The following is a 25120-nucleotide window of genomic DNA, read 5'->3' on the forward strand; positions in this document are numbered from 1 at the left end:
ATATATATATATATATATATATATATATATATATATATATATATATATATATGTAGGCGGGGTAGGTATGTGTTGACCGTATCCCAGCCTAACGAAACACTGTTGTGCTTGTTTTATAAAGTTTTATTGTTTGCCTATGGTTGTACAAAGGTATTATATTTGGGCAAAAGTATGTCGTTCAGCGGTCTCTGGATATGGTAGAGTGTCGCTGGCTCGGCATTCAGCTATGTTCAGAAGGTCTCTGGATGCGGCAGTGTGTTGCTGGCTCGTTGTTCGGCTATGTTCGACTATGTTCAGAAGGTCTCTGGATGCGGCAGTGTTTTGCTGGCTCGTCGTTCGGCTATATTCGGAAGGTCTCTGGATACGGCAGTGTGTTGCTGGCTCGTTCGGCTGGTTGATCTTCCAAGTCCGCGTAGTGTAGTGGTGGCAGGTCAGGAGCTGGATGTCGACTGGTCTGCTGCTGTGTGTCGACGCTTGCTGCTGTGGGTCGACTGGCGTTGTTTGGGTTGTTCTGTGTTCTTTTATAGTGTTTCTGTGGTCACCTGACCCATGGTGGTGGTTGTTGATGCGTAAGCGAGGAATGCGCTTTTGTCGATGGGGTGGACTTTTCTGGAACGATTGGCGCCGTTCCGCTCGATGTAGTTTAATGGTGGCGGCGTGTTTCGACCGTTTTGGTTCCGCTCGACTGGTAGGGGCGTTCCGCTTGAGTTTAATATAATGGCTGCAGGTGTGCTTCGACTGGTTTTGTTCCGCTCGACTGGTAGGGGCGTTCCGCTTGAGTGTGAGGGGTGGAACTGTCTCGAAGGTTTTGGCGATTGATTCCAAGAAGTGCACGTGTTGTTTACGTGTGTGAGTTCTGCGCGGAATGTGGTTTGTTGTTGTGGAATATTCTCGAATGTTTTGATGACGATGACGATGACGAGATTCCTACATATATATATATATATATATATATATATATATATATATATATATATATATATATATATATATATATATATATATATATATATATATATATATATATATATATATATATGTATGTGTGTGTGAGAGTGTGTGTGCGTTAAATAACTACAATATAAATAACACACTCTTTGAAGTACTTTCCCTAAACTTAACCATCGAATATGGAATATCTGTGTACTCTGCATCAAGATCTTCAAGAAAGCTGATAAATTGTCTGTGTTTCAGTCCACTTGATCGGATTAAATTGACAAGCTTAATAACACGTGATGTTACGTGATCAACTTTTAATACGTTTTTGCACAAGAATTGCTGATGTATAATACAATGAAGTGCAATTAAATTATTATCAGGATCGAATCTTCGGCTAGATTTGCAACGAATACACAATGTTTAGTAGTAAAATGTCTTTTTATGTTGTATTCTTTTAAAACAGAAACGCTTTACTGGCAAATAAGACAAATAGCCTTATTTTTCAGTTGAACGAAAACATATATTGTATTCCATTCTTTATTAAACATGCGACGTTCGTCTTCAATTCTTCGTTTTTTATTCATTCTAATAGTTAATAGAAAGTACTAAAATTATTACAGAGTAAAAATGACTACAGTATTTTGTCGAGTTGTGTTAAGTTGATTCTAAATGATCATTAGAAAGATTATTTGATATTGAAGATTATTTAATTGATTATATTGGAGTAATATTTAATAGAGGCACAAGAATTGTCAGAAATATTATGGTTTTCTAAATAATTATCTAACAATTTCTCCGGAAACAATAAAATTATCTATAATTCTTTAGGTCCTAGATAATTATATCTATTATATGTAATTATACCTAGAGTCTAGGATATATACAATATAATTAAAAAACAATTGGAAATACCTTGGAGACGCAAAGGAAGTTATTTCTTTGCAAAGTAGCACGAAGTCACTACCTGTATTGGCCAGTCACTCACAAAATGACTGGCCACAAAATGACTACTCCCAAAATGGTCAAAAAAGGCTTAGGGACTATTTTTATGATTTAACATCTGGCGAATGGATGGTTCACAATGGAACTACCATGAATTTAGGTAAAAAAAAAAGCCCACTTCATAGGACATACCGCGCTAATTCGAACCGCACTATCCGCACATAACCCAACCCCGTGACAAGTCACAAGTCGATAAATGTGATTGCATTATAATAAATTATACTCACGGATACATTATAATACATGGGATTGTATTATAATCACATCACGGGTATATTAAAAAAAATGCACTATTTTAAAAAAATTGAAGGAAAATAAGTAATTTGGAAATAATCACGCGGGCCGCATGGAATTGCGTGGCGGGCCGCAGTTTGCCCAGGCCTGCTCTAGACCAAAAGTACTACTTTCGGTTGAAGTAAAAATATTAGTGAATTAAATTTATCGCTTTTATTACATGTAAAAAGTTTCAGTCTGATCTGTTCAGCGACAGTGAGATAATTGAACCCGAACTTTAAAAAATGCTATATATATATATAGGATCCGGATGTGAAGGATTCTAAGCGAAACGCGCAGATTAAGTCAGAAGTATTTATTGTAACATGATGTCGTCGGGCTTGTTCTCCAACAAGTGACCATAACAACACGCATCCGGTCTCTCATGCACTTTATCCCTAGCAGTTTTACCAACGACAAAACGGGCTCGACTCGTTAAAAAATCATTCCTACATATATATATACTTACATTTAAGGGGATGAACCACTTTCGGTCGACTTAAAAACTTACGTCGTATAGCCAAGCATTTCAATAATCAGTTCGATAGGACCAAAGGTGGTCAAAAAATCTTCAAAATACACATTTTTTTCGACCATGAGTCGAAATCTAGTTTGAATTTTAGCATGATCACAAAACTTCGCCTATTGTTACTACATGCAAAGTATTAAAAATATGCAGTGATTATATATTTATAGTGTTATAGTTTAACGTTTGTAGGATTATGAAACACAAACGTACATTTAAAAAAAACCTCTTTATAGGAATGGATTATTCCCGATTATGTTCTATTAATATTGGATAATTTGTAATTGTATTGTTTTAATAAAATTTGTTAGTTTCATTTAAAGTTTTTTTTACTTTAGTGATTGTATATGTATATTTATTTCTTTTATATTTCATTAATGAATAGATACGACGAAATTTTTTTGATTTGTTTTCAACTTGTTCTGAATAGTCAGCTCTGTTTGATCCATTCGGCGAAATCTTCATATATAACTTATATATTCAAAAGTAAATTATTGCTACAGATGTTCCCATAGTTTCTTAACTTACCTATTAAATAATTCCAAATTAGAGATGGCACGTGGATATATTATATTTTTCATTTTATTACAAAAACTTATTTTATGTAATGATCTAAAAATCATTTACGACGAAATGTTTTTTAAACGATGAAGAATTATTCAAAGTATTAACATATTCACAAAACTCTTTTTTGACATTCTAATTTTCAGATGAGGTGTGTATGCATAGGAATCGACGCATGAACGAGTTGTTTTTGACGTTTTAGGGCGGTTTCAGACTAGCGTTTTATACGCGCGTATAATCTCGTTTTTTGATGTGCATGTAGGCGCGTCGTTTTCCATACGCGCAACTCGTACGAGCGTAGACGCGCTTATAAGCTCGTATTATCCATGTTGATACTAAATCACCACTACCGGTTGGAGCGAACACGCTGGAATAAGCCTGTGTACGCGAGTCCGGTTTTTTAAAGCGCGAAATGTAGCGCGCGTGTAAGCGCGTATGCCGAAACGACGATATACGCGCAGAAAAATACGCTAGTCTGAAATCGCCCTTAAAGAACATTTTGCATTTTCGGAAGAGGCACATGTACTTGGTATTCACGTTAAGAGTTTCTGGTGTCCATAATTAGAATACAATTAAGGATAGAATGAAGAACCATTAGTCAGTAATCATCTTGAATCAATAAATTCTTGAAAATTCTTAGAATGAACTTAACAATGCTTCATTGAGCAATAATCCACGATAGAAGTGTGAATCGGTAGTATTAAGTACAAAAATTATAAAAAAATTCTGTAAGTGTAAATTTTGGCTCAGTAATTCAGTTCCAAAAAAATGTTATTAATTAAATTTCTTTTATACATATTTATAAATGTACAGTAAATTCATGAATGAAATTTCTCGGATACAAGATAGCTTGTTTTATTCCACATTAACACGAATGACTACATGTCGACGTTGACAAATAATAATTTATAAAATTAAAATACTGTTGTCTTGTTATTTTGAGAACGTTTTTCTAAAAACAACTTATGAAATACATTCTGTTTATATATGTATATAGTATTAACGGTCCATTCTGGAGTATAGTCAATTGTTTGCTAGCAGGTTTAAAAATATGAGATTAATTGCTAGCAAGGAATTATTTATGCAGAAACGAATTAGGCAGTTTGGTCACAAGTAATTATTTATGTAATACTAGTTAGGCATAATTACTTGTGATCCCACTGCCTAACTATTGACTATATAAATAATTACTTGCTAGCAATCAATCTCATACTTTAAACTCGCTAGCAAACGACCAACTATACTCTAGAGCAGACCCATAGTATAAGCTCAATAAGTATAAATTTTTTTTTTATGGATATACTTAATTTTGCTTTTATTGTGAAAAACTAGAACGTTGAAATTTCCTTCATCACCAATTTACCATGATTTTTTTAAGTCACTGAATGAGCAATAAACTTTGTGATAAAAATTTAGTTGCCTTAATTGGAACCCAAATTGGTTATATTTTAGCTTACTATTAATATATTTTAGTTAAATACATTTTGTTCTATACATAATTTAAATGGTAAAATATATATTTTTATCTGTAGAAAAGTTTTACTTACTGGAAAGTCTATTCATACAATGGAACCAGTAAAAATTGACAAATGTTATCATGAAAAATGTATTAAACATTCATCATCATCGTGCTGCGTTATAATAAAAATCTGTATGTCCTAGCTGAAAATATTTGAATTCACGATTTTCCATAAAATAAATGTATTTAAAGGTATGAAAACAAAAATAACATAAGAAATTGTAATTTTAATAACTTAATTCCATATATATTTATATCCATCAGGTCAGCTCAAAAATTTGAAATCAGTGTAAATACAGAGTTATAGAAATATAAGACTTGGTCAAAAGGTTATTACATATAACATGTAGATAATTTTTGCATGTAAGGTGTAGGAATTGTTACACTGACATTAAACACTTTATACAACCAAATTACGTATGAAAAAAGATGACAAGATATATATTCATATATTTTTTCAAAATACAAAAGATATATATATATATATATATATATATATATATATATATATATTACACTTCACTGCACCAGTAGCTTGCTGTAAACCAGATATAAAAAAAATTATGAAAGCTTGTGTGGATATAAAAAATAAATGCCACACAGTTCTGTCCAAAACATGTAGTTGGTTATTCTGGAATTTTTACTACATTTATGTCTTTGTCTTGCATTCTCTGATTCATCTATTCTGATTGGACATACAATCATTACAAATATAAAAAAATAAGCAATAATATCAGTCATCCTTTCATATAGGTAAAATTACACAAAGGAATTTATGTGACTCCCATTTATTTTTAACCATTTAGATTTAGAATATACACATATATTCCACATATAACGTCGATTTAACTGTATAATGGTAAAACATCAACAACAATGGTTTGACATCAACGACAATACGATAAAACCGATCAGCAATTAACTTGAAAACATCAAGAATGCAAGAGAATTCAAGATGACACTTAAAACAGTGCATAGGTCAACTGGCAAATACTGCCAGAGAAAACCTGAAATTTTGCTGTTGAAAGCTTAAATGCCTGTTGTAAAGACAACATAATCGGGACATAAAATGGAAAAGTTACCAAATAACAGGAATAAAGGTGTGGACTAAACGAGTAGAAGTATGATGACAATGAAAAAGATGTTGTTAATGAATGAAGTTGAGACTAATTGTCTCCAGTTTCTTGTGGTTCCTCTCCATCCCCTTGTGTGTCAGATGTCCAGAGTGTCAAATTATCCCTGAGCAACTGCATTATAAGTGTTGAGTCTTTGTATGAATCTTCATTCAATGTGTCTAATTCTGCAATTGCATCATCAAATGCCTATACAAAATAAAAACCAACATTAGATATTACTCATACCATTATTTCAGTAAAAGTTAAAAGCTGATTTTAAAATATACAACAAAATGATAACATAATTGATATTTTTCGAAAAAAAAACTATGCAATTGACTTGCAACTAATTTTTGGACAACTTCTTGGCAATACAAATCAACACACTTTTAAATTTTAAATAAAAAGAACTAAAACAAAAGCCAAATTGTAATGTATGTGTAAAATTGAGATACATCACACATGCACAACTTCCATTTGTGCATATAGTATTTTTGGATTTTTAAAAGCAAAATAAATGCAGGAATGTAGCACCTTTATGTTATATGTACAGTTATTACATTTAAAACACTAAAAGCCAAAACAATATCGATTTGAGACAATTTTTGCAGAAAATCCTAAAAACAAAATAAATCTTATTCATAAAATTTATACATATGTATTATATATATATATATATATATATATATATATATATATATATATATATATATATATATATATATATATATATATATATATATATATATATATATATATATATATATATATATATATATATATATATATATATATATATATATATATATATATATATATATATATATATATATATATATATATATATATATATATATATATATATATATATATATATATATATATATATATATATATATATATATATATATTTAATTTTTTTAAATATTTTTTTTAAAAAAAAAATATATATATATATATATATATATTTAATTTTTTTAAATATTTTTTTTAAAAAAAAATATATATATATATATATATATATATATATATTTAATTTTTTTAAATATTTTTTTAAAAAAAAAAATATATATATATATATATATATATATATTTAATTTTTTTAAATATTTAAAAAAAAAAAAAAATATATATATATATATATATATATATATATATATATATATATATATATATATATATATATATATATATATATATATATATATATATATATATATATATATATATATATATATATATATGACAAATGCTCATAATTATGTTGTAGTTATTAATAAAACAATCAGAGTTCATCAAACACAAATGTCAATGTTTAATGAACACTAAAAATTGCATGCACAATAATATACTTATTTAATATTTCTATCACGTAAAACTCAAAAAGGAAACCCGAGTATGTTACGAGATTAAACATGCTCCAATTAAAATTTGTCTTGTTATTTGGTAGGGTTAATAAAAATCGAGATGTAAGATAAGTGCTGGTTGGATTCGAGACATTAGTACATTAAAACACACAAAGGATATGAAAGTATTTAAAGGGATTTTTTTTTACATAAATCCAAAAGGATGCAGATAAAAATTCTATGAAACCTGTTTAGCCAGGTGACAAGCTCGTGCGGGGGAATTGATAATCTCGTAATAAAAGACGGAGAAGTTGAGCGCGAGCCCCAGCCTGATGGGATGAGTGGGTTGCATTTTTGCCTTGGCAATATCGAAAGCTTCTTGATAAGCTTTCTGCGAGTCATCCACCACCGCTAACATTGAAAGACAATATTAATACACAATGTTACCACCACCAACCAGCACAGTGACATAATAATGGATGTTTCCTTTAAGAGTTTTACAGCGTCCCCCTAAAAAGGTAGTCTGAAAATGACCTGTTTCGCTAGTTGACAGGCTTTATCTGGTGAATTTAAAATCTCATAATAAAAGACCGAGAAGTTGAGCGCCAAGCCGAGTCTTATGGGATGTGTGGGCTGCATCTTTGTCTTGCTTATTTCGAAGGCATCCTGATAAGCTTTCTGTGAATCTTCTACTACCGCTGTAATTACATAATTGATATATAGATCTTGCTTATAAAAACAAGCCCGTTTAATCTCACCTTTTCAGTTAATTTCCAAAGACGGTGGGGCATATTATTTTTTATAGATTAACAATAATTATATTCAAGAAAATAATTAAATAATTGTATTGAACACCAATATGAAAGATTAACTTTATATTATAATTGGTATGAATTGTGTGAAATTTCAGTTGTCTGTCTACACTGTCTTTAAAATATAATAAGAATTAATAATATAGATCCAACAAATTGGTACTTCTTGGTTATATGGTCGCAACCGAGCATTCGGTAAACACACTTACACTAACACAAAACCAATACATAGCATTTACATGAATTTCATAGCCTCGCCAAGAATCAGGGTGTCTGCACACTTGCCGGACCGTTCGTTGCGGCTAGCCCGTTGCGTATGCCAGTACGTCCGCTTTCATATAAATGAGCGATAGCCGCCACACTGACGGACTTGCGGCCACCGCTCATTTGTATTGAGGTTAACCGCACCAGCCGATCCAGCAAGTGTGCAGACGCCCTCAGGGTAAATAATTTTCCGTAATGTGTGAAATTGCTTTATTTTCCATCAGACAACTCCATATTTCAAATAATTAGTCAAAATTTGTTTATTCATCAAAAAGGTTACTGACCACTTTGTGAACACATTTTGCACTGCAATTAAAGCTAAAAATTGCAACCGCTGTGAACACCAACCCTGGTTTCCCCCAAATAACTTAATGTCATTGTTTTTGTGGAAGAGGATCCTCCAAATTCAGTCAATTGTTTTAAAACTGTTTGCGATACCTAAAGACCATTCGTTTAGTTGCAGTGTAATTGTTTGTGTTAGTGTGTGTATACTTTATATTTACCCAAACGTACCCAACAATTAAATCAAATAACTTTCGATAAAATGTAAATTATGGAAGAAACTTATATACTTAATAGTTTTCAAGCATGTATGTATGTGAAAATAAAATGCCAAACACAATTTAATAATCACATAATTTCTCATTAACATAGTTGAAAGGCTTACTTTAAACGTAACATACATCCACACACATACTTGAAAATATATATATAATAAGATAAGAAAACAACAAAGATGTTACCGTTTCTGGTTTCGCCGGTAGCGACTTCGGCTAGATATCTGTAATAATCTCCTTTCATTTTTAAATAGAAAACTTTACTTTCGGCATTACTAGCCTTAGGAATGAGATATTTATCCAACAGGTTCTGAAACAAACACATCGCACATGAATAAAACGAACACGATTTTTAATGCAAAATTTTGATATAAGTACGTCTTTAAATTTTGTTAAAATACTCTACGATCGTCGTCATGGGCGCACGTCAATGCATGCTAAAAGCATTTGGAGCCGACCAGTGCGACTCATACATCAAAAACTACATAAAAAAAAATAAGAAATTTTCAAGTATTCGGTCGAGAAGGGTCAAGGTCATGGTGAAGTGATCCAACCATTAAGTCGAATCTCACCTAAGAGCTGGGCCACACTGTGCGACTTGGTTGTTCGCTAGTCTCTCAGTTTGGGAGACCAGAATGGGGACGCGACAATTGGTTCAAGTCCAAAAGGTTCAACAACAAAATGTACCCGACAATTAGTGCACTGACAAAATGTCCACGGAAATATCGTCGACAGATATATATATATATATATAATACAATAAAAAGTTACTTTTTCCATTAAAATAGGAAAATTTAGGATTTTTGAACATTTTGTTGCTTGAACGTTAATTCTGTGGCTGGCCGACTGATCTCGCCGGTCAGCGGACTTGATTAGTCGAGAGACAGAGTTGCACGGTGGGGCCGGTCTCATACAGCTGCATACAGTTTACTTGGTCGCGAGACAAGTCGGCCGACAAAGTTGTACGATGTGGCCAGCCTCTAAATGATGTAACATCAGGGGTAGTTACGCAACTAAGGCCACGTGGTCGTCACGTGCGCAGCGATTGAGCACCCCTGGTGGGGTGGGGTGGGGCGGCGATTGAGGCTACTTACCAAAACGTCGTAACAGATTTCTCTGAGCTCCTTCTCGACCTTCTCTCTGTACTCCTTGGCCATCTGTTGTTTCCGCTCGGAGCTCTCGGTCTTCTGTTCGATGGAGGAGATGACCCGCCAGGAGGAGCGCCTCGCGCCCACCACGTTCTTGTAGGCGACGGAGAGCAGGTTGCGCTCCTCGTTGGAGAGCTCCACTCCCGTCTCGGTGACGGCCTTCATCGCGGACGCCATGTCATCGTATCGCTCGGCCTGCTCGGCGAGCTTGGCGCGCTGCACCAGCTCCTCCTTGTCGACGGACATGGTGTGCGCGGGTGGGGTGGGGCGGGGCTGATCGCTGATCGCTGATCGTTGATCGCTAGTCGACGTCGACACCTACTACTCCTGCAACCGAAAAACGGAACTCTCAACTCTCAACTCCACTCTGCCTGCCTGCCTGCCTGCCTGCCAGCCAACCAGCCAGCAAGGCTCTCTCTCGTCAGCAAGACTAATCGTGGATGCTTCATCGCCCATCGAGTGATCGAGTGGGCTAGCAACCGGGTGTCATCATCACGCGTGAGGGTCGAGGGATGGGGGATGGGGGATGGGGGACGAGGGACGAGGGGTGTACCTGGTGATGCGGGGGCGGCGGCCGTTGGCAAAGTGTCCAAGCGCGAGGGGCGTTTGCGTTTGCGTTTGCGTTCGCGTTCGTGTTGCGAGTTGGGAGTGTGCGTATCGATCGAGTGCGCGCGCACCCGCCCTGGCGCAGGGGCGGCGCGAGGGGGCGGCTGCAGCCGATGCGCCCGTCGGATGACCAGAGACGCCCCTGGACTCCCCCTCGCTCGATGGCCCGCCGATCGATCGATCGGAGAATATGCGAGAGACTAACTGGGTCAAGGTGGATCATACACAGTGCAAGCGAACGACGACGACGCACACACGCACGCACGCACGCAAAGCGCCTCCAAGATCAAACTCGTCAAAAAATTCACCCGAACGGTTACGATAACCGTCACCGTTGAAAATAGAATTTTCAACGGTGACGAGTCGATCTGCAAAAACCGATTAGCGCGAAGAACGTGTACTACGAAAAAGTACATACACAGTATGTATAATAATAGTAATAAAAAAAAATAGTGGCCAGCCTAGAGATATCCTTGCGTAGTATGTAGCGTTCGACCGGTAGTTGGAAGTAGTTCAATGTCAGTGGCGACCTACCGACAATACTGTACTGATACTGATACTGATGGTGATGGTAAGACTGGGTGTGTCCACCTGTTGCTATCGGTCGCTCGGTCGGTCGGCGGGGTGTTGCAATGCGACTTTGAGACTATGAGACTATGCGACTATGCGACTATGCGACTATGCGACTACGCGACTATACATGTGTGTGTGTGTGGCGTATAATGTAGAGTCGTATGCGTCTGACTGCAGTCTGTCGCCGCTCTTGACCGCCGCGCCGCGCCGCAATATTCTACTCTGCTTACATAAGGGCTCCGTTACCCTCCCCTCCCCATCTACCACAGTTAATGACCTTGCAATGCGCGCGCAAATCAACATCCCACTATTGTTTTTACTCGATGACAGAACCCAACACCGAAACACACCTTTAACAACCTTAATATTCACATCTTTGTACCGTGATCGACTTGCGAAATAACCCAATTTTGTCATTGAAAATTACTCCATAGTATACCAAAATTAAGTCGTAGGTTGGTCATATCGGAATATTTTAACTTGGCAAAATTCTTATATTCAGAGATATTATAAACTGCGACACCATGCGCAAATCAAAAAAAATGTCATAATTTTGATGATGTTAATTTTAGAAACAGATACACAAACAATATAGAAACCCTATAACATTTGATCAGAAATTTTAATAATTTATTTCGCTTTCTATCTAACGATATTATTCACTTTCTATATGCATATTATTTTCTAAGAAGGTAACAAAATGTCGATCGTTGAATGGTTGAAAGTTCACACGGAAAAATAATCTTTCGAAACATTTCTATTCCTATACCAATATTACGTGATAGATAGTTCACTCTGTTCAATATTAACTGTTAACGTATGCATATGGGAAATGGTGTTGTAAAATAATCTAGTTACTGGTGTTAAATGAAATCAAATAAGAGTGTATTACGAATATGTAATTTCATACGTGCTCGCGCACCCAATAGCTAACGAATAAAAAAAAGAAAAACGTTTTCACATTACAATACAACAATGAGGTGAAAAGAAAGGAGATACGCATTTTACCTTTTGTGAAAAATGAATGTGACAGGAAGACGCGATAAATGAAATCCAAAAACAAAGAAACTAGTTTAACAAACAAAAAATAATCTAAAACACGTCGGGTGCTTTGCTTTTTATTCATACGTTCGAAGAAAGTCGTACATATGGTGCATTGTCATTAGTAATATTGATCGAATGAGGGCAGAGAAACTAAAAACAAACCGGACCATTTCCAATACTAATAGATCACACATTTCAAGTGCAATTCAACCAATCTTTAAATGAAATTTGGAAACTCGTTTTCGAGTCACTCTTCTGAAATTCTAAAGAAACGATTTCAAAAAATATCTCAACGCGCAAATCAAACAGGGGAAACGAAATAATTGAAATGAAGTTATTACATTATTTTAATGTATAAAATAAGAATTCCAGTTCTGTTGTGTACACATTGCCAATTAATTCATTTCCACATTATGGGGTATGCGCGTTCACTAGCGCCCGAGGAAGTATACACATTGCAAAATCGAAAGCTCCTCACTCGTATGACAAATCCACATGAATCACTATTTCCAAGGTCAAGCGTGACAAATATTCAGTGCATTGAAAAAAAAAATGAGTCTCCATAGAAATATTGACAATATACACTTGGATATTTAATAATAATGATAATGTTTGGATATTTGTGACTTCAAGTCGATCGTTTCCTATCAGAGTTTGCCAATTTATCCGATTTCGTTGTTGAAATAGTTACTCCATCAAATTGACCGTCCTACCCGCCATGTCACCAATATCTGAATTTGATTTATGTACAATATGTAAAAAATTATGTACAACTCTAAATCTATAGATGTTTCTATGGATTAATTAATCAATAGTTAATTTGGTCTTCTTCAGCATCTCGAAATTCGGCAATTTATCTAATAAAAAATGCTGCAATGTTTTTGTAATTGGCTAGGAAGGCGCATTGGGGTTTACCTGTTAGACCTTCCTGGTATATATATATGTAAAAAAATAAAATAAAATAGTTGAATAAGTTTTCTCGGGCACCGGAAAAACGGGTGTGATTTTTTAACAGTTTAGTACATATATCAACAGAAGAAAAAAAAGATTATAAAATTCGGACACAAGTGGACTGACGCGGCATCAAAGGAACATTTGGGATCGTTCGAGTTCGAACGGCGAAGGGCGAAGGGCCGATTGACAAATTTGACAGTGGACGTAAACATAATCCTAAGAACCGAATTAGCATCGAGATGGAAGACGGGGATAGACGCCATGCCGCATTCGACTACAAATACCGTTGACGTTGAGGAACATGCTAAAAAGACACTCACTCAAACCGGGTCAACGGTGAACCTTTTGACGTTTGGGCCTCGTAGCTTCGTCTCTGTCGAACCTGTCGGGGAGGAAAGAGACGGAGACGGAGAGAGCGAGAGGGTGTCGCGGCTCGGAATGACATAACCTCAATGGGAGCGAGGGCGAGGGCGAGGGCGGGGGCGGGGGCGGTGGCGCGTGAATCAGCGATGAGTCACGCGCCGACCCCTCCCCCTCCCCCTCCCCCTCTCACCCATTCGCCGGCTCGGAGGCCCGGCGGCGGGGGAGCGGGGTGCGGGGTGCGCGCGGGGCGGGGCCGCCGACTGACAAACGTCAGAGGCATGTCGGGGGGACGGGGGTCGGGGGGACGGGGGACGGGGAGCCGGCGACTCTTCGGAAGCGCCTGCGAGGGTCGGGGTGAGGTGCGGTGGGGTGCAGTGAGGTGGGGTGGGGTGGGGTGGGGTGGGGTGAGGTAGATGAGAGAGCTGACCTGGGCTGAGCTGGTGGGGCGCGAGCACGATGAATGCGGCCGAAGACGAGACGTTCGGCGAGGCGAGGCGAGGCGAGGCGAGGCGGGACTGCGGGGCTGCGGCGGCGGCGGCGTGCGACGTTCCCGGTTGACGCAGCGGAAGAGCCGTCGGCGGCGCCGCTCGCAGACACTCGACTAACGGACCGGCGAGAAGAAGGGGCACCGGAAAGGGGTTCACGCGACTGCCGCACGGCGGGCGCCCGGAAGTCGTAAGCGCGCTGCGCACATAGCCGTTCAAATTTTACCGCCTTTTACTATTCCTCCAATATGTATTCTACTTTCGGCTCCTTTTTTCGTGTCGCCGTTTTCTGTCATTCGCTATACTTCGAATGGCAATAACGTTTAAATTTTAAAAATCTCCAAACACATCTTCTCAGCATCTGTCTCTTTAAATTTTAGCATGTTTGTGTTTTTCTTTTTACGACAACACACAACCAGGGCCGTCGAGATGAATTCCAGGCCCTGGAAAAATAATTCAATACCCTGTGGCGGCTCGCTTATACGACATGGTCGAGTTTGGTTGCCTTCCTGCGAGTGGGGACCAACCCGGCTGGGTTCGGAGTGCTGCTACTCACTCTGTCTTCAGCTGTCATATAATAAACACGTGCATCAACATGCCAGTCGTCTCATTCGTTCATCCTCCATACTGGTGACCCCCGACATCGAGCCACGCAGCCTCGATCAATTTCAACATGCCGCTCATCCCTGCCTCGCCGAGTCAGGCGGGAGAAGCTACCCGCCGCGCCCCCATCGCCATCAACACGCGTTGCGGCCCGCGGGTGACAATAAACGAGCAGACACGGCTACCTACCTACCGACGTCCAGCCACAACGTCGACGACAGGTGCTTTTAAAAAATGGGGGAGCGAATGAGACGACGATCTTGACAGCTGGATGTGGAGTCATGCGCGATCCACTACACATAGAACGGTCATCCAGCACCACAAGACATACACCACCTCAGCACCATCATCATCATCATCATCATCATCATCATCAAGGCCCCGTCCGTCCCCACGAGCGTCGTCACGCCGAGACGGGCGGTAGCGCTACAACACCTCCACGAGCCACAACGACTCACAGTCCAGCTCGGAGTATCATCAACCACATCGATGCCCCTGCCGCCCCCGCCGCCCCACCAACCGACATCAGCCTCGGAAGAGCGGCGCCGCCGCAGCATCGCATCGCATCGGCGCGACCATCGGACCACCCACCGTCCTGCTCGCGACGTCACCGCCCTCGAATCTACCGACCATTCAGGGCGGTACACCTATACAGCGGATGACCCACGTCAACAATTTTTTTCTCCCCACTCAATAATTTTTTTTCTCTTTGTGTAACAATAATTTTTTTCTTTTGTAAAATTTGTTTCTTTGTAATTTTGGTATCGCTGATGCTGGGGGGGGAGTGATGTGGCGGCTCGCTTATACGACATGGTCGAGTTTGGTTGCCTTCCTGCGAGTGGGAACCAACTCGGCTGGGTTCGGAGAGCTACTACTCACTCTGTCTTCAGCTGTCATATAATAAACACGTGCATTAACATGCCAGTCGTCTCATTCGTTCATCCTCCATAGCCCTATAACTAAGGATAGGCGCTCGAGTTCTATTTCCAAGAAAGAGGATTTGCCTATTATCAATTTCTAATGTCCTACAAATTAGAGAGCAAAAAAAGGTTGACAATGGAAATTGTCAATAAGCAACCGCTCTTTCCTGTGAAATAGCACTCGAGCTCCTATCCTTATCTATGACAAACGAAAAAAATCTTATAAATGTATTTTTAATATGCCAAAAATCTATCAAAACTAATAATTACCTATATGTTAACTGCTATTTTTTTTTAAATAATCGATTAAGAAAGTATAATATAATAGGTACGATTTCACATGGACACAAAGAATGCGCGGATCGAAAAATAATAAACATTAAGCACTAAAGAAATACATATATGTATTTTTATGTAGAATAATATAAAATATCAAAATCGATCAGTTGAAAGTCCCAAAACGGGGCCCCTCAATTAGTTCGGGCCCTGGAACTTTAATCCTAGTTTCTTCCCCCCCCCCCCCTTTCGGCGACCCTGCACACGACGATTACATACGACAATCGTTGCTACGAAAATCGCGAATACGAAATATTTGTCATAAAGTTCTCGTTGATATGATAGGTACATATATGGAATAATATTTTAGTATTTCGCATGGCTAACTTTCGATGGATGGAATTTTCTGTTGCCAAATAATCTACGTTCGAGGTTTTATTTATTTAATTTACATAGATATATATACCAGAAAGACCTTACAGGTAACCCCAATGCGCTTTCCTGGCCAATTACAAACATTGCAGCATTTTTTTTTTATTATACAAGTCACTGAATTACGAGACACTGAAAAGCTCGCAAATTAACGAGACATCTATGAATTTTATTGTACATTAATCAATCTCAAATAGTGGTGACATAGTAGGTAGGAAGGATATTTAGCCAATTTTACCGGTAGCCGTTTCAACAATGAAATCAGAGAAAATTTGCAAACTCTGATAGGAAACGATTGACCTGGGGTCACAAATATCCAGGTCTGACCAGCAGCACTACAAATTCATTTCAATCGAGGTCAGCTCATGGGATTGAGCCCAGCGCCTCTCGACGCTAAGCAGAAGCTTAACGACCTGATTTTTTGCTGATTTTTGTTATCAATATATAATGGAAATTCAAAGATTTAGAGTAACCAATAAAAGTATAAATAACACTAACGCAATATGCTCGAATGCCACCGCATTGGCGGCATTGGAATAATACGGCAAACCTCAATGCCGCCGCGCCGCTATGGCGGTATTCGAGTGCAAAGAGTTAATAGTAAGAGTCATGGGCTCATGGGATCGAACCCGGTGCCTCTCGACGCTAAGCAGAAGCTTAAATACCGAGCTATGCTGCTGGTTTAGTGCAAAATAATCACCGAACCGTTTATTTTATACGGTTTGGTGATTATTCCACACAAAACGATCTCGCGCACGTCACTAAAATCTCGATCACAGAACATCTGGCACCCTAAAACTCCATCTATCGAAAACTACCACGTGAACTAAATTACTAACGAGGGCTCGAGTTCCAGATATTCCGTATTTACAAATTTTGTGGCAATGATTTGTTTACCTTAAATATTATTCACCAACCAACCAACATGTATCACCTCATAGATTGTCTTATATATACAATGATTGTCGTATAGTCTTCATTGGAAATTTAATACAAATTGAAAAATAAACATGTGTAATACGATTTGACTTTTGGCCGTAATGGCAAAGGCTTAGACCTGTATTATATTGTTTAAGAAACATAAGCACGTGTCATTCGTATAACCTCGATCAGCAATCCCCGTGGTCGAAATTTTACATGTCCGTCTCGTGTTCTGATCGTAGATAATCACTGCGATCAACAATTTTCAGTTTGTTAATTACTCCAGTGAAATATTTGACTTATATTCTTTATATAACCGTTCAAAATGCCAAAATCAAAAAGAGATAAAAAAGGTTAGTTTTCCAATATTCAAATTTATACTTCGGCATGGTAATGATTGTTTTATATATTTGTAATATTTTATTATTGTTTCTTTTCAGTATCCCTAACGAAAACTATCAAAAAGGGTTTAGTATTGAAACAACACATTATAGATGACATCCGCAAATCTATCGAAAAATATAGTGGTATTTTACTATTTACTGTACACAATATGCGTAACGCAAAACTAAAAGATTTGCGATCAGAATGGAAAGACTCCAGGTTTTTTTTTGGGAAAAATAAAGTAATGGCTCTAGGACTTGGTAAATCTGAAAGCGACGAAGCTCACGACAAACTTCACCATGTGAGTCATATATGGCCATATCTATTTTATCAAATTTATGACATGTGCGTGTTTATTACAAATCATTTTTAAATTGCAGTTATCCGAGAGGCTAGTGGGTCAGTGTGGTTTATTATTTACTAATCGTCCTATCAAAGAAGCCACAAATTGGTTTGAAGACTTTTCTGAAGACGATTACGCCCGAGCTGGATTTGTCGCAACGCAAAGTGTAACCTTACCTGAAGGACCATTAGAGGATTTCCCTCATTCTATAGAGCCTCACTTGCGTCAATTAGGCCTTCCAACTAGTCTTCAGCGTGGAATTGTAACTTTATTAAAATCTCACGAAGTATGCAAAAAAGGTCAACCTTTGACTCCAGAACAAGCTAGAATATTAAAATTACTCGACAAAAAAATGGCTGTTTTTAAATTAACTGTCAAATGTTACTGGACAAAGGATGGTGGATTCCAAAAACAAGATGTAAAAGAAAAAAATGAGGACGAGGAAGATCTGGATATGCAGGTGGAAGATGAAACATAATAAAAAAGCATATAAATTATTTTATAAGTTTTATTTCATTTAACATTCATGTTTGGTAACACAATATTATAATGTTACAAGCGTAATACACTAATTTTGAGGATAAACTTTTTTTATTTACTACAAAACGTCTTAAGCCTTTATTTGGCGCTTTATTAATGGTAACAAAAGATAATAAATTAAAAAATCCTCTTTTGTGTTTTAACATTCTGCTGACTCATGTTTATATTACAAATCTCACATAATTTGCCACCTTTTATCAGGAACTGACACACAATTCAAATAAAAGATGGAACTCAATCATAAAAAATAATATCACATTTTTACTTAAAATTTAAAAGCCATAATAATTAAAAAAATTAAGGTACTGTTCATATCACCATAGAAACTACTTATATAAAAGGTTTCGTCACGTTTCATCCACAATAATAAAATTGATGGTTAAATATGCACCAAGTGAGTAAGAGAGCATTTTGAGCTGCGAAAAATAATATACATTCATATTTGACGTACAATAATCATTTTGTAATAATGATCAAACATCTAACGAGTTTAATGAAGAAAATTTAAGCAATGCGAAATTTAATGGCATTTACAAACCTACTACGTAACATATTAAAAATAAATATGTACTTGGTAATTACTGACAATATTGGGTTTATAGATGCGAGTTATTTTTAAAATTTGGTGGTAGAAGTTGCATCATTTTTTTTTAGAAATATGATGTTTCTTTCGGAACCACCCATTCATCTCTTTCATATCAGTTACTCGCAATTATGTTTTTAAATGTATCTATCATACATAATTTACAAATACATACATACTCTATATTTTCTAACATTTAAATGAAAACTAAAGTGTAACTGAATTGATTGACAGCCAAGATTTTTTTTTTTTTTTGATGTTTTCAATCATTAAAAATATGAAATGAGAATATTGATTTAGATAAAAAATAAATATATTAATGTCGTTTTTTCATATTATGTTGGTTTCAAATTCATTCATTTTAATATGCATATGCAGCACACGAATTAATGAAACTTTCATAATCATACAATGAGCAATCATGAATAGTATTATTGAGTGATTTAAAATAAACCTAAACATGAAAAATAAATACAGTTAAAAAAATATTCCACATACTAAAATCTAGCATGTTTTTATATCTATATACTCATTAATTACTACTGAAACACAGACACTATACTTAACATATGAAACAGCAATAATATATTATAAAATTATACAAAAAGGAATGCTATTAAATCAATATCGCTTACAACTAAACGGTGGAAAAGAAGGTGTATATAATATTTTATACTTTAAAATATCTAAAATAAATTGGCGTCTTTTATTATTTATTTAATTTTGCACTAGCATAAAAATACAGATAAATTCTATGAAAACGCATTATTTTAAATAAACTGGGTTATTAATATTTTTTAGCATCTTTTACTAAAAAAAGCTTATGAGTTTAATCAGAAGACCCTTCTGGTATGGGAGGTAAACTGTGTGAAGATGTAGACGGTGGTAATATTTCATTGAGATCAGCAATTGGTTGCCGCCAATACACAAATTGAGAGAAATCTTCGCAGACATCTGCTCTCACAGGTGGAAACAAATGATCTACTATATAACTCATATTAGAATACCTGTAATCAAAACAAATTAAACTTAAAATCATAAAAAAAATATATAACAGAATGATGAAAATTATTTTGATTGTTTCATGATAGTTATAAGCATATTTTTTATCATAAAATTTGAAAAAAAAATAGTCGTCAATGTTGCTATGCATGCAAATGGAAATATTTTTTCTAAATATTTATTTTAATAGTATTTCCCATCTAAAATACACGTGTATAACCATGATGTTTTACTTTTAACCATAGTTGTTAAAAATAAAAATAAATAAAAATAATTAGTTTGCAGGTAAACAGATGTAAGTATGTACATACATAAAAAGTGCGAAAGCGACTTCTATAATGATTTAGTATTACATATATGTTATTGATATGTATTATTAATAAACTTTAATGCAAGGCAGAGTGGTGAGATATGTTAGGCGAATATGAAATTGATTGCCGATGACCACTAGTAAGCTTACCATAGCAAATATCTGCATATTGGCACTGCACATCGATTATTAACAGCTCCATTGATTTTATTATATAACTATATACCTTATTATCTAAATATACATGGTAAATTTATTATTATAAAAATATCACATTCAAAATAGACTCTGGGTTTCCTATTCATAAAATCACAATTGCAACCTATTTATTATATTTTAAATAAACTTTAAATAATAAAATAAAATTGTCTATATTCTATAAGCAACACGACATTCAACTGGCGGAAATAAGTCATTCACCATGCCACTCTGCCCAGTATAGCTGTAAATAAGAAAAAAAAAAATAACAACTAAGAAACTAAGTAAAAAATAAATACAATATAAAAAGTATTATTTCACTACTTTGCATTCTGTGTTGGAAATGTTAAATCTAGATTTTTTTCAAAACAAATGTACTCGTCTAAAGTATTTGCCTTTTGTACAATTTTTTATTTAAGTTTAATTCGTGTTAAAACCCAATATTTTGCATGCAAAACCATAAATAAAATGTAACGTATTGTAAAATGTGTTTATACAATTTTAAAACGTTAAAAAGTATATTCGAAAATAGTGAAATACATTAGAAAATCAATTGAAACGTATATTTTTCAATCTCAAATACACAATCTGAAAAATAATTATAAAAAATTTCGTGTTAGGAAAAAACAATACAAAATACAATTTGACTGGGTTTTTGTTATAATGCAGAATTAATGAAATTAATGCAACAAAAAATGTTAGTAAAATTAAAATGTTAATAAAAATATCCCAATTAGTTACAGTGTAATAAACATGCAATGGTGAGTTTTTTGAGCAAATAAAATAAAAAAATTTCATTATGCCAAAATATTTCAATTAAATCTTATCAGGAAGGATACAATATTTTTGAAAAACTTACGAAGATTGGAATGTTTGTGTCAATTCATGTTTTAGTTCTCCTTTATAATTGATGGTAAAAATTCTGACGATTGGAATGCCAACAGTTTGATAAGCGCAAACATCCTATAGAAATATAATATTTAAAAATGTATTTTCAGTGCTTATGGACAAATAATCAAATATTTTCAATTTCTTACATTGACTCTATTTCCATAGCCTGCATAGAATGGCTTAGATCCTTCGGGGAAAAGTGCCATAATATCAGATAGACATTGTATTTTGAATTCCTCTGGTTTTTTCTCAATTACTTCCCTGTGGAAAGCTCTCAATAAAGAAGTAGGATTGAGTAACAGAGGACCATCTGGCAATGATAAATCTCCTTGTTTGATGGATCGCAAATACTCTCTTGTTACCTGTCGATTGATATAATATATATGTAAGTAATTATGAGTGTCAAACAAACTATTAATTAAATTAACAAAAATTATTACTTTCGCCTGACCAATGGCGCGAGCTGATAAATAAAGTATTTTATATCCATTATTTTTTATTTTAGTGAATAATTGAGCGACTCCACTCTGCGCCCAGTCTTTACCAACCAATGGGAATATATGTCCCAACACATCAGATCTAAAAAGATTACCAAATTAGAAGCGTGTTACGATTACACTATAATTTTAACTGTATGATATAAAATACGTACTTGGTAATTGTGCCATCAATATCAGATATGACAATTTTATCATCATAGCGCCATCGGAAAACATGACATTTGCATTTTGATGTGCCTTGATATGCTGTGGTAACGCTAAACACCATTTCATTCATACCTTCGCGTAAATTCAAACTAGCCTAAAAGTAGAACTAATTAAGATAAAACTAAACAAAAAGAAGAAACAAAATTGAATATCAATATTCTTACAATTAGATTTGACGAGAGTCGAAGAGTTTTTCTGAAACGGTCAGAATGTTTAGCTGAAGATTTTGCTTGAGATGTTGAGTCGGTAATTCCTGCACCTTTATCTGTGACACCTTCATCTGATTCTTCCGAACTTTGAGAACCACTATAACCTTCACCAGTAGCACCGCTTAATGAAGGGAATGAAGTTTGAGTACTCACAGCTATACTTTCTCGAGTTATATCAATATCTTGTGTTTTCAATTCATTGGAATCTAAGGATTTAAAAATAATGAAATAAATGATTAAGTATTTATAATATATTATTCATTCACTAGTAATCAACTTTAAAATATGTTTGCATCTCACCTGATTGTTCTATTGTGGATATTTCTTCAGTCTCAGTTTCAACACTGATAGCTGGAGTTTCTTGATTGGAATCTACTTGTTTTCCATCGATAGCATCTATACCAGGTTTACTAAAAATATACATGATGTTGTATAATTGCAAAAGTTAAGTAAAATTATAATGAATATCAAGATAAATCTTACTTAGATGTATCATCTCTAGTTTGCTTATCTGCGGAGCGACGCCAATTCCACCATGTAAATCCACCAGACCATTGTTGTGACTTATTATCAGCTCCTTGAGCATTTTCATCACTCTTACCTTCACCAGACACTTCTGATTCCACCAGGTTTTTAAGAGTATTCTAAATAAAATTATTACAGAACTAAATATAAGTACAATACCATACGAAACTTTATAGACAAAATAATAAAACTCACCTTTGGTAAGGGTCTATGATAAACAATCAATGAGAGGAGTGCAGGTGCTGCTGCTGTCCATGGCATATACTTATCTCCAATACGAACTACCAAACGAGGATCTTGAAGTAAAGAAGGATCAGTACAAAGCATCTCAAATTTTACAGCATCCTGCTCAAAAGCTTCAGATACAGCAGGTGCTGGTTGATCCAGGCAGCTTGGCCCACACAGTGAAAGTCCCACATAGCCCCTTAAGCAAAAAATTTATATACAATAAAACAATTGCAAGGAAATCATGAAAAATATATGTACATATATATAATATGTAAATGACATACTTGCAAAATATTTTGATATCATCTTCATCCGAATCAACCCCTTTCCCCATGATTCCTTCTACTGAAGATGGTGATAGTGGTAATGATGGACCATTTCCAGATTCATAATCTTCTTCAGTGGCCATTGTATTTGAAATATCAACTGGGAGTGATCTTGGAACTAAAAAAACATATTGGAATAAAAATTAGAACACAAATATTTCAAATGAACACTTTTATATGTATGCGTTGAAACTTGAGATGATAATACCACATAGAGCTTTTCGGTAGACCTAATATTAAGTATGTAAATAAGAATAGATGATATATTTAATTTTCACTCTAACCATTTTGTTGTTGATTTCCAGAAACTCCTTGAGCATGTGAGGGGAAATAGAGAGCAGCAACTTCAGGTTCAATAGCACCAGCTTCTAATTCAGCTAAATATACTCCTCCAGTACCTCCGGTTGGTTGTGTTCCACCTCGAGGATGTTTCATAAAATTGAACATTCCACTTAACATAGATGAGCTGCCTGCTTGCGAGGTATTAGTAGCAGGTGTGTCATCTGTAAATTATAATAAAAGTATTCATAAATTAAAGCAGAGTATTTCTGCAACTGCAAAAAAACTAAATCACACGTGTGTATTGTATTACATTATTGCTGAATAAAATAAAATAAAGACAGCCTTAGCTTACAAGTTTTGGTAGCTTTGACAGTTTTAACATGTTCATCATCTGAACTGACAGAATCAGAAATGGGTGGGTGGCTTAATGACACAGCTGATTTAGTCATTGGTAATGGTGATGGTAGCTCTCCCCATCTCCACGATTGTCCTGGTTCACAGCTGCCTTCAACACCAGATCCTCGAGCTAATTCCAATTCTGAATCCGATTGCACAGGAGTTCCAGAACGGGAACCTTTACCTCTCCTATTGAAAAAAAAATATTACAGAAGATTAATATTATGGAAATTTATTTACATATAAAAAAGTGTATATTAAAAACGTACCGTAAATCTGAATTTATAATATCTGTATCACTAAAGAAGTGAACATCTTCCATTAAATTTTTCATTGCGAAGGAATTTGTATTGAAAGAATTTTCGATTAATTCTTTATCACAAATTGCATCAGAGTGATTTTTGTCATTTAGCTTTTCTGTTTCTACAATTTCAGGTCCCATTGTCTCTGATTGACTTGAATAGCCGTTTGAGCTGGTGGAAGACTTACGTTGAGCATTCTTCTTCTTAGATCCAGACTTTTTTGTCTTCTTCTTCTTTTTGTTATTTCCGTTATTTAAAGGTTTTGGGGCTTCCTCAACATGACTTTGAAGAGGAGTCTCTTCGATGGTAACTTTACCATCGTTTACATCTTTCTGTAAAGTTTCATCGTTGGCAATGGACTTAAAATCGTTGTTTATGCTAATTTTTCTCACTACATCTTTGGCGCGACTTTCTTTATCATTTACTTCTTCGGCGCGAAACATTTTAGCAGTCATGGCACCGATTTTTCCATCTTCGACTTTCTTTTCGTTAGACACGTCATGCACATCATCCATAAGGAATAAGTCCTGCTCTTGACTAGACTGGATAGGATTTTTGTCATTAAGTTTATCTTTTGCTATTTTATAATCGCGCTTTTGCACAGCGACACTTTTTTGTGTACCATGACCATCAGTGTATCTAAAATGACAGT

The 25120-nt window shown here is 35.6% G+C and overlaps 3 protein-coding genes across 8 annotated transcripts in view; 1 reads left to right on the top strand and 2 right to left on the bottom strand.

Moving 5' to 3' along the window:
* Positions 1 to 4150: 4150 nt before the first annotated feature.
* Positions 4151 to 14286, bottom strand: 14-3-3zeta (tyrosine 3-monooxygenase/tryptophan 5-monooxygenase activation protein zeta). Of its 5 annotated transcripts, none has more exons than XM_077440091.1 (5): positions 14033 to 14286; positions 10012 to 10392; positions 9104 to 9227; positions 7532 to 7695; positions 4151 to 6145 (listed from the first exon to the last, which is right to left on the bottom strand). In XM_077440091.1, exons 2-5 carry the CDS (start codon positions 10309 to 10311, stop codon positions 5990 to 5992), a joined length of 744 nt encoding a protein of 247 aa, XP_077296217.1. In that variant the 5' UTR covers positions 10312 to 10392; positions 14033 to 14286; the 3' UTR covers positions 4151 to 5989. The 5 variants fall into 5 exon arrangements, with proteins under 5 accessions (XP_077296217.1, XP_077296193.1, XP_077296200.1 ...); XM_077440067.1 differs by lacking the exon at positions 7532 to 7695 and adding an exon at positions 7819 to 7982; XM_077440074.1 differs by lacking the exon at positions 7532 to 7695 and adding an exon at positions 7819 to 7982 and having other exon boundaries at positions 14085 to 14240.
* A 2930-nt stretch (positions 14287 to 17216) lies between these two features.
* RpLP0-like (ribosomal protein LP0-like) lies at positions 17217 to 18551 on the top strand. The gene is made up of 3 exons (XM_077440145.1): positions 17217 to 17595; positions 17683 to 17927; positions 18007 to 18551. The coding sequence occupies exons 1-3, from the start codon at positions 17568 to 17570 to the stop codon at positions 18445 to 18447; spliced, it is 714 nt and encodes a 237-aa protein (XP_077296271.1). The 5' UTR covers positions 17217 to 17567; the 3' UTR covers positions 18448 to 18551.
* Positions 18471 to 25120, bottom strand: part of Lpin (phosphatidate phosphatase LPIN) — a 42173-nt gene continuing 35523 nt past the window's right edge. For both annotated transcript variants that reach the window (XM_077440112.1, XM_077440120.1), the window contains exons 4-16: positions 24436 to 25107; positions 24123 to 24355; positions 23773 to 23991; positions 23447 to 23606; positions 23130 to 23358; positions 22893 to 23053; positions 22710 to 22819; positions 22365 to 22615; positions 22146 to 22294; positions 21934 to 22072; positions 21640 to 21855; positions 21462 to 21565; positions 18471 to 20099 (exon numbers count right to left, since the gene is read on the bottom strand). In XM_077440112.1, coding sequence (XP_077296238.1) covers positions 19922 to 20099; positions 21462 to 21565; positions 21640 to 21855; positions 21934 to 22072; positions 22146 to 22294; positions 22365 to 22615; positions 22710 to 22819; positions 22893 to 23053; positions 23130 to 23358; positions 23447 to 23606; positions 23773 to 23991; positions 24123 to 24355; positions 24436 to 25107 — 2821 coding nt within the window. In that variant the 3' untranslated portion in view covers positions 18471 to 19921. The remainder of the gene's footprint in view (positions 20100 to 21461; positions 21566 to 21639; positions 21856 to 21933; positions 22073 to 22145; positions 22295 to 22364; positions 22616 to 22709; positions 22820 to 22892; positions 23054 to 23129; positions 23359 to 23446; positions 23607 to 23772; positions 23992 to 24122; positions 24356 to 24435; positions 25108 to 25120) is intronic.

Source organism: Arctopsyche grandis, chromosome 1 (assembly GCF_051622035.1).
Source record: "Arctopsyche grandis isolate Sample6627 chromosome 1, ASM5162203v2, whole genome shotgun sequence".
NCBI classification, from domain to species: domain Eukaryota; kingdom Metazoa; phylum Arthropoda; class Insecta; order Trichoptera; family Hydropsychidae; genus Arctopsyche; species Arctopsyche grandis.

What these genes read in the sequence shown, in the direction of transcription:
- 14-3-3zeta (XM_077440091.1), bottom strand. Translation starts at nt 10,311, where the DNA reads ATGTCCGTCGACAAGGAGGAGCTGGTGCAGCGCGCCAAGCTCGCCGAG. An exon ending in AAATCTGTTACGACGTTTTG is followed by an intron (nt 9,228 to 10,011) that starts GTAAGTAGCCTC and finishes TGTTTGTTTCAG; the next exon opens with AACCTGTTGGATAAATATCT. An exon ending in TACCGGCGAAACCAGAAACG is followed by an intron (nt 7,696 to 9,103) that starts GTAACATCTTTG and finishes TTTCAATGTTAG; the next exon opens with CGGTGGTGGATGACTCGCAG.
- RpLP0-like (XM_077440145.1), top strand. Translation starts at nt 17,568, where the DNA reads ATGCCAAAATCAAAAAGAGATAAAAAAG. An exon ending in ATCAAAAAGAGATAAAAAAG is followed by an intron (nt 17,596 to 17,682) that starts GTTAGTTTTCCA and finishes GTTTCTTTTCAG; the next exon opens with TATCCCTAACGAAAACTATC. An exon ending in CTCACGACAAACTTCACCAT is followed by an intron (nt 17,928 to 18,006) that starts GTGAGTCATATA and finishes TTTAAATTGCAG; the next exon opens with TTATCCGAGAGGCTAGTGGG.